This window comes from Cuculus canorus, chromosome 7, assembly GCF_017976375.1.
Source record: "Cuculus canorus isolate bCucCan1 chromosome 7, bCucCan1.pri, whole genome shotgun sequence".
NCBI lineage: Eukaryota > Metazoa > Chordata > Aves > Cuculiformes > Cuculidae > Cuculus > Cuculus canorus.
This window is the reverse complement of record NC_071407.1, coordinates 19,259,985-19,275,428: the sequence shown is the minus strand read 5'-3', so window position 1 is coordinate 19,275,428 and position 15,444 is coordinate 19,259,985. Positions and strand designations below refer to the sequence as shown.

Genomic DNA, 15,444 nt, shown 5'->3' with positions numbered 1-15,444 from the left:
AACAATAAAGCAAAACATTCCTAGTGATGTTGCTTATGAGTACAGTGATTAAGTCTAAAAATTCAGTCACTGGATCTTCGTTTTTCTACAGTTCAGGACTGTGCTAATACAGAACTCCAGGTCACATCACTGTCATTTTTATATGAAGATTAGGACACCATGAGAGCACCGCATCTGTGGCAGCTATGAACCTACACACAGTACAAACACCTCTGCCATCAGCTGAACTGCATAGTGAAATGCCTGAGGTGAACTGAACCCAAACCTGTCATCTGTACCAACGGAACAAAAAGCAGGTTGTTGGCCAAGGCTGTAAATCTCACCAACGCTGGCCAACTGGCCACTAGGGGAAGTCACAGCATCACACAACAGATCGAAATTTCAGATATTCCCAACTCTCTAATGCTGAATAATCCAGCATCTGCTCCTGCACTCTCTTTGTCTCCTCTCCACACTTTTGTACCTTCCTCCCTTCAATGGGGGTCTCAGTGCTACTTTCAATACTATGTCTCGTATGTCTGTGTCAGACTTCAAGAGCCTGAACAACGATAGGATGTCAAGCCATACTCTGCAGCGGACTTGTTACCTTGTAGTGGGTTGCCGTCTTTAAGCACAAGCTGCAGTGCCTTTCACAGGTCACTTGTGCAGAGGTAAAGGCACTGCTGCTAAGGTGTGATAATGCTGGTGTTCTGTAAAGTATTTCTGTCATGCATAACACCATGTCAGCTGCCCCCTGCAGCTAAGGAGCAGCGCCAGGGCTGAGTTCAGACATCCCGGGCACAGCATCTCCATCTATGCCTAATGCTGGATGGGATGACTCCATCAATAGCAGGGCTGCCAAGACTGCACAAAACTTGATGCAAAGACCCTGCTAAAACTTGCACCACAGTATTTGTGCTCAGTGCCACCTGGGAGAGGGGCTGTATCCCAGCCCTAGAGTCAGCCAAGCAGAGATCATGCCCTGGGCATTTTCTGGCCCATATGGAAGTAGATCATTTTCAAGCTCCAGATTTTTACATTCAAACTTGACAGCAATTTTCATCATATTCATTGGGTTCTATGAAGTTCTGACCCATACACAGACTGCTTGGAAGAGAACACTACTAAGACAGCTATTTATAGCCACTGTGGCACAGCAAAAACTACGATATCTTTTTCATTGTGGACTGGATGTCCTTTACAGGGAACTGTCTAAATAACAAAATGCACCAAGGCTAAATGATAGCAGTTCGGTACTTAAACATGGTCCTGCTGAAGAACATTGGAGCTTTGATTTTAGCTGTGGATTCAAAGAGCTTCACGTAACACCTTACAACTGGGCAGAAGCATCTGCATGTGGTGGAGATGAGAGACACTCCCAGGCCAGTGGATAAGAGAAGCCAACTAGTACATCTCGTTGCAGGCAATAATGAAAGGGATTGCTTGACTTGTTGCTGACTGTGCAGTCCAGTGATACAGCTAACAAAGAATGTGTGGCTTTCAGCATATTCTTACACTCCAAAACACAGGCAGTACGTTATCTCACAAGAGTAGCACCTACCTTCCATCATTGTCACTGGATCTTCCATTTTGGGCCGTAATATATTTGGTCCAAACACAGTAGCCAGGTTCTGGACACTCATCTTGTTAATGCTGGAGTGAGCCTGAACTTCATCAAGGAACCTTGAAAAGCCCCCCCAGAAAAGCCAAAGGAGGAGAAGCATAATAAGTAAGTCACTTATTAAGACTGTAGGCATTCTGAAGCAGGAACGGTTTTATCCTCTGTTCATACAACGCTGATACCTGAAAAGCTTCTAGGCACTAATGCAGCTTAGATACTCAGTAGTAACCCCAGATCCCTCCTGGCGTATGAAACAAGAGAGGACAGTATGGTTTCTGCCAAACATACCAGACTACCAGGGATCCAGACTCCTACTGGGTACAAAAGGACAGATTTTATCACGTTTTTATAGGAATTCTCCAATTACACAAATTGACATCTGCCAGATTTCACTAACAGATATAACAGAAGTAAAAAGACATTTTGCTCATCTCCTCGTACTAAAACTAGCAGCCTGTAGAAAGAGCTTTATTGCATGAATCTAACAAAATACAAAGAGGTCGCCCAAATGCTTCTTGTGAATGCATCAGATGAGCAAACATCAACACAATAAAAAGACTATGCAAGCCAAAAACAGCACATGAAGAATCCAGACAGCAGAAAGTTTCTAACAGTTAATTTTTTTGTAATTTCGAACAGCCTCCCAATTGGAGTGGTGGTAAGAGAAAAGCTTTAACAAACACCTAAATAGCTTGTTAATTAGCCAAGTTGTAAAAAGAACTATATGACATGCAAACCTTCATGACAGGAAATAAGACTCAAAAGCGAAGTCTCACCCTGTCTGTATTTAATTTCCTAAACTATTGTTAATTTTTGGGTGACTGGATGGTCTTTGGCAAGGAAAAGGTTTCCTTGTCATTCTGTACTACTTGGCCAATTTTTGAATGCTTCTACTTGCAGCATGACTCTTCTAGGCACTCCCATGTTTTCCTGTGACTTTGGCCTTGCGGTGGAGACTGTGCTGAAACCCAAGAACCCTCAAATTTTTTTTTGCTAATTCAGAAGGAAGTTCTACTTGCCTTTCCTCAGTTCTTCACTTAGAAACATGGATAATTATATTCCCTTGCCTCAGCCATTCATATTTTGAGGTGCGCTGGTATTAAACAAATGGCTAAAGAGGCACATAGTGCAGAAAAATAATTTTTTGAAAACATTCAAAAAATGTATTTCAGAAATGCTATTTGTACACTTGGGAAGGGCGTGACATATCTTGAGTCAGTCATGGGCTTCATGTCAGTATCACTGTCTACTGCCTGCTCCAGATGCGCAAATCCCACTGGTCATAAAAGGACTAACTACCACGGAGACTAAAATACAAAATAAAGTTCACTATATTGTATCTACGGCAACAGTCCCTTCCAGCTCCCAGAACACATTCCAGCCCATTTTGAAAAAACTAGGATAGTCAGCAGAGAGATAAGTGGAGGAAAGGCTGCAGAGTCCCTGGTATTCCAAGAGGAAGCCGCTCACAACCCCGATTCCAAATGAGAGCTGAGGCGAGAATGGTTATTCTGACTGCAGCTGCTACTCAGCTTGTGTCATTAATCTTCCACGAGTGCAGTACCTGGAAAAAATACTTTATAGCAGCAGTAACCTACGTGTCAGTGATGTTTGAATATTCATGCTTTCAGAATAAATTATCTGCATATGAGACTGAGCTTCACAAAACTTAGTGACTTTTCCAAATGTTAATTAATTTCACTTACTTGCATATGTATTTGAGGAGGTTGTAGTTGGCTTGAGGCAAATTCTTCACCTGTTTAACCAGTTCCTGAGTGCCCTGAGGGACAGGAAAACCAAGGAGAGCTATTAATACAAATGATGCAAAGCAGATGTGACTTTCCTTCAGTACTACAAAAACTCATGGTTTTCCAGAGTCAAAACGATGAACAACAGATGATAACACACAAAAAGGTTTTGCTTTAAAAATGGTGTCATCCAGTGTGTTATTCCTTACAAAAACTCAGGGTCCAGAATCTGAATCATTCATTTCTCAGAATCAGTGGAAATCCTCCTGACAACTTTGATGGCTGATGTAGTAGTTTTCACCCAGTGAGGCCCGCTAGTCTTCAAAGTCTGCCCAAGGCATTCATATAGATGTTCCAGCAAATGTGCTTTTTCAGCGCCTGCCCTATTTGAAATTTTAAGGCACTGAGTGTAGTACAAATACAGTGCAGTAATGCTTAACTAACTGAGCAGAGAAGAGTCTTTTCTTAAAAAAGCTAAATGAAATTCCAGTTGAACTACCTCCTTTTTAATTACTTACTTCCATTTGCAGTCATTCTGAGTTGTGACATTCTTCCTCATAAAACTTCTGTCTATACATTACCACATAACATGAGACATCTGCTGAAGGAATGACTTAAAGCCCTGAAGCTACCAAAATAATCTGTTGAAAACCTCTGGCTCAGAAGGCTATTGCCCTTCTACAGTCCCAAGCATCGTTTTCCTGTTCTTTTCAAAGCTGCAGTTGCCCTGGAGATTTGCTTATTTTCTGAGACAACTAAAATCTTTTGTGGGAAAATAGATACCCAAGCACATTTGGAAAGAGTGATAGCTGCTAAATAAGGATGGTGGGCTGCTAACTAACGATGGAGAAATTTCAAAAGCATTTGGCTTGGAACCAGCTAAGTGCATTTAGACATTTATTTCAAACTTTTTAGATTTATTAAGGACTGTTAGGGAGGGAATTCTGTTGGCCAGCCTCCTGCAAGATCTTCCTAATTTCACTGGTCCAGACAAGTCAGAAAGATCCAGAGAGTAGTCTGTATTCCTGCCTCCTTCCTTAATGTCCTGAATGTATAGATACCTTTTTATTCTATATGTCCCAGCACAAAAAAAGTCCTCTAATAAAAAATGGAAACTTAAAAAGGAACTCTTAAAAGCAAGAAGTCCTTTCTAAATCTTTAGCTTAAAAAATATGCTGTTTTAACAGTTACAACAATGGACACACCAATGAAGGTCCAGTCACTTCTGAAATTGCCTTTTTTAACTTCTGAAAACAACTGAATCAAGCATAGCTGCTACTGATGTGGAGGTTAAGGTCAGCTGTTCAGGTCATCCAGCTTTCAGCTGAGGACTCTGAACTAGAAATATTTGAGCTAACAAACCTAATTCCCTCTTCAATTTTGCTCTGTAACCCAATTTATTTCAAATACGGAAATCAAGATAGTATTCGACATTGTACTTTAAATTAAAATACCACGGCTCTACTGGATATGGGGCTTTGGGACAGAAACTGCAGGCAATTGTGAACAGCTGGAAACATGAGCTAAAGGTACAGGATGCTACCTAAAAGAAGAAAAAAGGTTCTAAAAACTTATCATCCATGCTTTGTCATGAGGAATAACAAATGTGATACTACACGCAGAGTGCTTTCATGTTCATCAAGGTACAAACAACTGACAAGTTAAAAAAAGCTTTCTCTCCTGCTGCAGCATTTATCAGCTCTGCCACAGATTTGTACCCACCAACCAGAGTCCAGAGGAGGGCCATGAATATGATCAGAGGGCTGGAGCATCTCTGGTAAGGGGACAGGCTGGGAGAGTTGGGCTTGCTCAGCCTAGAGAAGGATGTGGGGAGACCTTATAGCAGCCTTTCAGTACTTAAAGGGGGCCCTGCAGAAATGATGGGAAGTGGATCTTTATCCGAGAGTATAGGGATAAGAAGAGGGTAACAGTTTTAAGCTGAAAGATGGGAGATTTAGATTAGATATTAGGAAGAATTTTTTTTTACTGTGAGGGTGGTGATGCACTGGAACAAGTTGCCCAGAGGGGTGGTGGATGCCTCATCCCTGGAAGTGTTCAAGGCCAGGCTAGATGAGGCTTTCAGCACTCTGATCCAGTGGAAGTTGTCCCGGAACTAAATGGTCTTTAAGGGGCCTTCCAACCTAAACCATTCTATGTTTCTATGGTAATCACCTGACCAATAGATGGCAGAAGGCTGAGCCTAGTAACACCACAACAAAACTGTAAAGGAAAATGTGAGCTAGAAACTGCTGAGTTATCAACAACTAGCACTGATCATGCTAATGGCTGCAGCCTAGCAAGCAACAACAGATGATTCACCACGGATGATCCATGCTTTCCAACGAGTGATCCCCAAACCAAGGATTTTCCAATGTATGTAACAGATCAGCACCAATTAGGAGCAAAACTTCAGATGTTCACCTAAATTCAGACCCCTCTTTAAAAACTCAAAATCATGTTGCTTGTAGTGGACATGTGCATGTCCACCGAACCGCTGGGTGCATCTCTACAGTACAGGCTCTACAGTGAAGGCCGAAGTACTGACGTGTCAATTTAGCTCAGTCTCAAATGAGTTTCTACAGATTTGAAGATCTTTCATTCATTCTTACTCTAAGACTGTTTTTCACTTTCAACCCATCCTCCCAAAGGCTGAGATCAGAATCCAATCTTTTTTAATATTCCAGTCCTCCTGAGATACCTGGAGGCCTCCACACAACCTGAGGTCTCCATTACATTTCTGTTTGCATGCCAACACCAAAGACTACTTTCAAGCAGCAGGAAGATTAACAGCAATTTGAATGAAAAATGGAAACCTTAGGGCAGTGCTAGAGTATTTTTTTTGCTGCAGATGGAGATTAGGCCAAGCTAATATAATAATTCCTATCTACAGTCACAATGCAGCAGCATGAGGTGCCAATAATTTTATCCGAGGGGCTATTTTGCCTTAAGTTACTGTTTTTAATGTGGGGGGAGGGAGGGGGTGGTGTACAAAGCTAAAGAAAATTATATTTTGAGTCCAAAAGCCTCATTCAAAACTCCCAAGTGAAGACTGAAAACAGCATGAAAATAGTACTTCTAATTAAAACAACAGATTGCATTTTGTTTGCAAATAATTATTTAAAAACAAATATTTGATTCTGAAATTCCCTGCTTATTATTTCATGTTAAAAAATTATGGTTTCAATGAAATAATGTTTTTGAGCAGGGTATTTTCCATGTGAGAGGTGAGCCAGGCCCTACAGGCTGGGTATGACTTTGTGCTACATTCTGCTCCATGGCTCCTGTGCATGTACAGCTTCTGCACCCTTGGTGTGTGCGTTCCACCTTTCTTTCTGAAAAAGTAAACAGTGCTTGTTGAGGTTCCAGATCTTCCTGACAAATTAAAAGGTTATGTTTACAATAGCGGTTTAACAAGACAATTTTGTGCTATCAGCTGTACTGTATTTTGTATGCTTTCATTTTGGCTATCCAGTGTTCCCGATCGCCTTTCTAATCCAAAGAGAATACTGCACTACAAGTCATCTGAGTCTGGCCTTGCTCCCATAAAACCAACGCAGATGTTGCTTCCCAAACTGCTGCAGCCTGTGCAGGCAAACTCAGGCAAACTATGTAGTTAATAAGCTGAGCCGTGATACACAATTATGTTTACCCAATTTGGCAGTGTTTCTACTATTGTGCAATAGTGCTTAATGGATTCAAAACTCCCCATCTGCACATCTTATGACCAAAATGAAATCAGCTCCATTGCTTTAGAAATGCTGCTGTTTCCTGTGAAATCAACCACTGTGCCCCCTGCTGAGATGCCTGAGTTGACAGAGGGTAAGGCAGAAAATAGGCAAGTGGAGCTACTAGTGCACTGGCGCACTGATGGGGCTGTGTCTAGGACACAAATGCATATCTCTGTGTGGTAGTGTGCTGTGTCATGGACAGAGATTTGCTTTGTCAGAGTTGACTAAAGGATACACCGTATGAGTACATACAGTAGCAAACTTAGCTTTTTTTCCCATAAAAACGTGACATTACCAGATATGCTACATTTGATGCATGCAAACAAGCATCTTTCTATGGTCATCACGAAAGACTGAATCTCCCCAGAGCCTTCTGCCACTTGAACTAAAGGTGAATCCCAGCCTTTAAGTAAAGCACAGTTTTTACAATTCCCAGAGACAAAGATGTGAGTTTGCTCACATACAGAAAAGGGACAGAGCTGTGAACTGTGATCCGTAAGCCCTCATGCCTTTGCTTCTTTAATCAACACTAGTAACAACCTTACAGCTTCTTTAAACCTCTGGTTTAGAAGGTGGCACAATTCCACCCGCTGCATTAGACCAAACCCAACGTGCCTCTGCAGTCAGCAAAGAGCTAAGGCATCACCACCAGAGGAACAATAGGGGTGAAACAGATCAATCAGTCACATTGTAAATTATCCTGCTCCTCCCAAACCATGAATCAAAATTTCCACAGATTTGGAGACTTTTGTCAGTCCCTCCTCTTGCCTGGAAACCAAAGAGAGGAACATCATAAGAAGGTTCTGGAAAAGTATTCAGGGCATTATTTCCCTGTTTGGGGATAATATCATAGCATTCCCTTTTGTAGTGGTTTTCCTCTAAGAATTATAAAGACCATCGGACTCATCCAGCAAAACCTTTGGGAAGCAGAACACACTGTTCTGATATATGAAACTGAAAACACAGAAGAAGGGAGTGACTTCATAAAGCTTGCTGATGAGTCAACAGCAAGGCTGGGAAAGGAACCCAGATCTCCTGCCTTGCAATCTCTTGCTGATTATGCTACACAACAGCTTGTTCAGAAGAAAGAAGCACCAGGCTACACGACTGACTTAGAAAACTTTCTGTTTCGAGCAGGAGCCTGTGATATTAATGCGCATTTCATGGCTTCAGAAAAACTCAGAGGAAGGTTTCCAGGAGCTTCATTGATTTAAATCAGACTGAAGAGTGATGAGAAGAAAGCTGTACTACATCGAGTCTTGGGAAAAACCTTTAAGGTAGGGGGAGGCATATTAGAAAGAAGTATCACTGACCTCTCCCTCATCTTTTGAGAGTAGCTGTCCACAAGAAAGAAAGTCTTCATATTTGGCAAAGGGGATGACAGGCTCTGGCAGCTCTCGAAGGTAAAGCTTCAGGAGGGACGCCACAGTGTGAACATCTGTGTTGCTGCAACAGAGAAGAGGGAAGGAAATTTAGAAACCCACGCTACTCCAAAGCTTGATGCCTTTCACTGGGTGTGCATCAAGGTCCCCTTAGGAATGGGCATAAAGTAGGCACATAGGAGGAAGCTGTTCTGCCACATTTTTATACTAGGCTGGAGGGCCCATCTGGGAACAGGGGAAATCTCCCATTTTGTCAAGATACAAATGCATCTAGGTAATAAAGGCAGTGGAAGGGACATGCCCTCCATACAGCTTTAGATGGATGTTGCTGTGGTTCCTCAGTCAATGTGGATCAGGAATGTGAGCAATACAGCCCAGGTAAACGCACAGTCATTATGTAGTACTGACAATAGAGCCCTGCATCCTTGGGCATTCAAACATAACTTCTGATTCTCTTACTGATCCCTTCTGACTGATAGTCTCTCCAGCCAGCGCCCATCTGCGCCTGATGAGCCAGGCTCCCAAGTGTCCTGGTCAATCATTCAGAAAAAGATGGAAGAAGCTTTGTTTCCTCCAGGCCCTATACTGCCATTTGGCATGGATGCCTGATTTTTGAGTTATATCTCCTCCCCCAGGGTGGGGTATCTAGCATATCCTAGCCCATCTCTTATGCTAGGATATCAGCTTTTCTTTTCTCTCCCTCTCCAGGAACATTTGTTTTTCAGCTCTTCTCTTTCCTTTGCTTTAAGTTGGAGTCAAGGTGTCAGATCCCTCAATGAAGATGCACCTGTTCTTTCTTTTCCATTTGCTATGCAGTTTTTGATGCATGGCAGTACCTCTCCCTCATTTCAAGTCTTCCATTGTGCAACTTTGTTAAGCTTTGCAGATGACCTCCTCAAAGGTTTTAATTGCTGGAAGTCGAAACACATTCTGTCACCAGCTCCCCATTACCTACCATTGTCCTGGCAATCTTTAAAGAACTGAGAGAAAAACACATCAGCAACCACAGGGCAACAGAGCTTCAAATCCTCACCTCTAAATAAAAGCCGAATCTCTTCTGCTTAGTTTGTTTTCAAGTATTTTTGGAACACACAGCTAAAACAAAACAGGAAAAATTACAATGGGAAGCTGCCAGCAGCTACCACTTGCTGATAATCCTGATAATGCTATTTCTATTAAACAGCTGAACTGTATTTGAGAAAACCAGTTTCACATAGTGGTTTTCTCCAGTTGACTATAAATGCTTTGCAAATGAGGTCAGTACTCTTATTCTTTTTTTCCTTTTTTGATCTAGAGTTTCAGGCATGGATGGTGAATATAACTATCATTCAGAAGCAGAGCCCAGACTCAGCTTCAGCTTTGCTGGCTGCAGTTATTGTTTCGTCCACAAAGCCACAAGAAATCCAGCCAAACTTTCAGTGTTACGGAAGTGCAACAGGAGCAGACTGCTGTAGGTGCTTCCAAAGCAGAAACACCTGGCCTTTCATGAGAAAATACATATGCATTTAAAACTTAAATAGGAAAAGCAAGCCTTGTAAAAATAAATATTTTAATTATCAGTCATAACAGAATCTGATCCACCATGGGGCAAGCACGTTCTAGCATTTGGAAGGCCCCCATAGATACAGAAGGCATCTAAAAGCACTGACTGCAACTCTGCAACTCGGGGTGAGGGTCGGTGGGAAGGATATACCTTTCACTACATCTTATTTGGAAACAAGCAAATAGACTTCACAGTTGCAGAAAATATTTGTTGCTACCTAGGTATCCTAGGCTATACATGGACAGTTTTAGTTACACATAGGTAACTAATCATGCTTGCTCGGAGAAGAATCATTGCACTTAGCCAGAACAACCTCCCCCTTGACACTGTCACATCAAAGTCATGATGACATGACTGACGTCACTGTCACTGACACTGTACACATCAAAGACCAGAGCACTGGCTCTACAAGTCACAGTGGACATAGTGGAAAGAGTAAAAGACACTACTTGAGTTCCCACAGACTCGCCTCTTTTTAATTCTGTACTGAATCTTCAGTTATCACATTTCAAATCAGGTACCTAAAGGGCAGGAATTCCTTCATGGTGATCTTTATTGCCTCTATTAAAAGTGAGATTTAGCAACTGATCTCTGTAGCCAATGCAAATACCTATGGAAATAAAGGTGCTTTCTGCTTTTAAAATGCTGGGGGAGGCTTGGCTTATCTTCATGACATTGAAGTCACTATGGATTACACTGAGGTAAACCATGAAACTGTCATTCCTAATTAATTCCTTCCATAGACTCTCCTGTTTGAGAACATGAGCATTTTCCAAAATAACTTTGTTCACTTCCACATGAAGCAAGATCATTCTAGTTCTGAAATAGAACACTCAGACATTCAGTAAAAAATACAAAGAGTTTGTTTAGGAAAAGATGAAGTGAGACAATTTGACAATTTCAAACTTCACTTTTTCATGAAAAATTCTCTAAATATTTGGCACTTCCATTTAGGGAGCAAATACTGACTGTGGTTAAGAATCAAAGAAAAGAGGATGGGTGGTCTGGGAAACTGAAGGAAGGGAAGAATTAGAAGAATGTTCCAAATAGATTTTAAGGACATTCTTCCCAGGATGAGACCAAAACTGTGCTACCCAATGCAGGAGAGAGACAGAATGCAGGGATGCTATCAGTAAATGGTATCCTAGGTTAAGGTGCTGACAATGTACCAGGTGTTGCCTGCATCACCTGGGAAAGTCATGCTAGAGGTTTATCAAGAAATAGAGCCAAGTCTACAAGTAAAGATCCTAGATCTGGTCCCATTTCTGGACCTGTGATAGAAATGGGGCCATATCTACACAATGTCCTTGGATCAAAATATCCTTGGAGTTCAAGGTCTCTGTTAGGGTCAAAGTCCGTTTGTCAAAGCAATGTTTAGGTTAGAACAATGTCAACCTTCACTCTAGGTAGCGTGTTCGTATGAGCAAGGGAAGGAAATGTTAATTACAGAGTATGGACAAGATTTGGTTGCAAGGGCCCTAAGAGCATATACCCTCCCGCCTGGGCGCAGGGCCAATCAAGAGAGAGAGCGAGCAGCTGAGAGCTGTACCCCTTCCCTTGCTGACCCTGGATGGAGTGCCCTGAGCCAGGGCCGACAGTCTTCAGTGGGAGCCAATATTAAGCTGAGCCTCTATGATTTATCTCTTGTCTGATTTACAACTCCCATTACCTCACAGCCATGTCGATGCCTGGCTACAAATCCTGTTGATCTGGATGTAGACCCTGACTCTCGGACAGATCTGCTAGCCTGATCTTGGACCTGCCTCGTCACTATGGGCTTGCCTGGTGATGACTGGGTTGTGTCACTGCCTCTGCCAGCACAGTTCCTGCACTTGGCTTCTGGCTCACCTTGCTTCGTGGAGCAGCTGGCCTTTGCTGCTCTCTGACATTGGCACTGTCAGTAGGACAAAAGGTAGCTAGTACGTCTTTGTACCAAGCGAAGAGCAATAACATCAATGGTTTTATACTGGGAAGAACTATGCAAAATTGCAATCTTTTATTTCAGAAACATTTGACTCAAGTTTTGTTGAAAATCAAAAGATGTATTCAGTTCTGAAATAAATGTTCTATCTCAGCTGCTGAAATTGTGGACCAAAAAAACCCATTTCAGTCAATAATTCCTCGGAGGTCAGAAAGTGTTTTGTTATGACATGCTGACCAATTCTATACATTGCACACACAACATCTGGGGAAGATATGTGAAATGGTGGTGACTATTCCGATACCTGTTGACAAAGAGGAAGCATCAGGATATTGCCCTGGGCAGATCCTCTGTGGTCGTGGCAAGGCAGAGTGCAACATCTGAAAGTAGTAAAACATCTAGTTCACCTTTGTCATATCCATTTCTATGGTGGGAACTCTCAGCTGCTAGTACGCTGCATCCAAATACAGCAATTTCATTCAACAAGTGCTTAAGCTGAAACCCTGGATTCATCTAGACTAATGGGCTCAATTTCTCCCTCTGCTCAAGCACTTACCTGAAGAAAATTTTGCCTCTGCACCCAACATCATGCAGGAGAAAACCTCAGCAGTACTTCAAATTAAGAGAACAATGGTATGGAAAGAACGTGTAAACTAGGATAGCTGCCATAAGGCCATTTCTGCCAGATTTTACATGCCGCAGATAAATCAGCCTGAATTTGGTGATGTCAACCCACCTGTCAAAAAGGGGCTTCTCTCCACAGTCAAAAGAATCCTGCAGATCTTTGACAAGATTGGCTTGGCCAGGCATCCGAAAGAGCCCCTCCTCTGTAAGACCTCGCTCCCGAATAAAATCCACACATTGTTCCACCAGCAGTGGGGCCAAGCGCTGGCCATACCTCTTCTCATACTGTACAGTGTCCTCCAATCGCTGTCCAAAGATCCCTGCCAACAGAGAGCAAGAGAGACATCTGGGTTTCAGCTTAAACTCTTCTTAAGCTATTACTCAGGGCATACAATGAGGGAAAACTTTCACATGGAGGGGGGTGAGCCTGTGTGAAGGTCCAGTTTCTAAGAGACTCAGAAGAATAAAATTATTTTCAAACCCAAGAATTATATGCTGAGTGGTTTTTTTCCTGCTTAAGAGTTCTTCAAACTATCCTCTGCCCTAAACCAGCTTACATCTCATTTTATGTAAGGGAGATGGGGTTAACAGTATGTTTAAGGTTATTCACAGCTGTGCCAAATCTGAATTAACTAATCATATCTCATTGCATCTAGTATCCCAAGAACATCAAAACAAAGACTATATTGACTTTACGGGACACAATTCCTTTCAAAATGCACACACCTCTTAGCAGTCACACAGTTGCCCTTCAACAGGTTGCAGCAGCCCAGCCAACAGGTAGCAATCCCACTGGCAGAAGATTGCCAATAGGACAGAATACAGCCGTCAACATTAAAACTAGCTATTGTGAAAATCCCCCACCATCCTCCAAGCTTTACATTTCTATTTCTTTTCTTTTAACTAAAATTGCTGAATGAAAATTAAAACAGAGTAAAATGCAAAATATATTTCCTTTCCTACTAAAATGTGTGGTACTGTATTTCTTGCACCTTGAAAATATCAGCAGCACCAGATATTCTAAAACCAAACTAGCCTAGGTTAATCCTTAAGTCAGATCTACTGCAAACAGATATCACCAAGTATGAAGCACTGTCTCTCAGTCTGGGGAAGCTGAAGTTGCTGGTCAGTAACAGCTGCTGAATGCCACTATTGGCACCAGATCTTTTTGACAATGAAGTAAAGGCTCGGGTGGTAAGATGCAGAGGTCTTAGAGCAATCTCTGCCACTAGGAGATTGGTTCAACTAAAACGACAGCTGCCGAGTCGTGTTCTGAAACCCTAATACTAACACCCTACAAGGTGTGGTAAAGGCAGGGAGGATAGCATCCAAGTTAACCATATTTGAATAATAAGAATTCAATAAGTGAGAGAATCCCAGAATCTACTCAATTTCAGACGACACCAGACCATAGCAGGTAGGAAAATCTATCCAAATTTCTCAAAGCAACAGGAAGATATCAAGGAGCTTTAGATCATACATTAAGCACTCAGTTAATCCTGCAAGTCTGAAAAAAAGCAGCATGAAATATCGGAGGTACACTGTGTTTGCCACCAATAGCCAGAAGCAGTGTTTAATGGATACATGCATACCAGGCGAGGGCGATTTGGTCATTTCTTTGCATTTTACTTAGCTTCCTGCTAGCTTTTCATATTTTATTTTAGTGCTACATTCATGGGAGGCTGATAACTCCTGGCAGAAAGTTTCATAACCCATTCCCTGTTCTTCAACAGGAGACATCATGTCAAACCATGCCTGCTCGTTAACAAATCCAACCCTGCTGAATCCTCAGTGAAACAAGCCTTTCGCTATCAGTTTCAACTACCTGAATGAAAGACACAAGAAGTATCCTAAAGTCCAATTTATTTTCCCTGACAGTTTGTTACACATGTCTTCTTTCTGAAGACAGAAACCTTACACTCCAGCCTACAACTGCATTACAGTATCAGAGCTGGAGGGCGATGAAAAGCCTCAAAGGAAATTCCCTCCTTCTCCTGGCAGAAGGGCATGCCTTGGAGCATGGGAGTGACTTACCTTTATCACTGTAAATATTTGTTTTCTTGCAGAGTAAAGGTTTTACTTGCTCTTGTTCCTAATCTATTTGAGCTGGGTGTCTCTAAAGTCATGTTCTAGGACAGGGAATCTCTTCCTGCTTTTGCACAGGTTGCCTTATAATCTCATCATATGTTCCCTGCTGTTCATTCCCTGCTGGCGCACAGCAGAACTGCTTGGAATGTGGGGCTTAGTACTGTCTAAGGGTTTCCAGGGCACTTCCAGAGGCTGGGCAGCCATGAAAGAACAATCTTTCCAGCCCAGTTTCTCAGATAACTTCCAAATTCAGATCATAGCTGAAAAAGTGAAGTCTCCATGGCCTGTTCATCTCTCAGTCTCTCTCCTGATCTGCTCATAGGAGAATAACACTCAACATTGCATAGCATAGTAAATACACACAGGAATGATACAGGTAACAGGGGTCACAAGCTACAGTGCTGGCCCCTCAGCTGTGAAAAGCTGAGCAGGAACATGTATCCTGTCCAAACTCCCTCATGCTGTTCTGCTTGTGACCATCTTTCCCTCTTCCTGTAACCTGAACGTTTCATCCTGGGCCATAGTTGAATGCAAACCAAGGTCCTTCAGCATCAGTTACAGCAAGATTGTGTCAGACTCCAAGCTGTGCACCTCAGAGACAAAAAACTCCATATGCCATCATCCGTGAGCCATGCTTCCTCCCACCAGACCCATCTATTTCCTTAAAATGATACATGTTATTTGCTCCTCTAGATGCAAGTCATATAGGTTCAGTGAGGTCAGGCTGTGGTAGGTGTTAGAGCAATTACAAGATAGCATCCTTGTTTTCTCAAATGTCTCTTTGAATCAGAATCCTGCTTCCTGAAGGGC

At 42.2% G+C, this 15,444-nt stretch overlaps 1 protein-coding gene across 7 annotated transcripts in view; it reads right to left on the bottom strand.

Moving 5' to 3' along the window:
• Positions 1 to 15,444, bottom strand: part of ARHGAP22 (Rho GTPase activating protein 22) — a 145,295-nt gene that overhangs the window by 14,138 nt on the left and 115,713 nt on the right. For 5 of the 7 annotated variants that reach the window (XM_054071628.1, XM_054071631.1, XM_054071634.1 and 2 more), the window contains 4 exons: positions 12,659 to 12,866; positions 8,390 to 8,522; positions 3,307 to 3,380; positions 1,541 to 1,677 (listed from right to left, as the gene is read on the bottom strand). In XM_054071628.1, the coding sequence (XP_053927603.1) occupies positions 1,541 to 1,677; positions 3,307 to 3,380; positions 8,390 to 8,522; positions 12,659 to 12,866 (552 nt within the window). The remainder of the gene's footprint in view (positions 1 to 1,540; positions 1,678 to 3,306; positions 3,381 to 8,389; positions 8,523 to 12,658; positions 12,867 to 15,444) is intronic. The other 2 variants (XM_054071629.1, XM_054071632.1) reach the window with 1 other exon arrangement.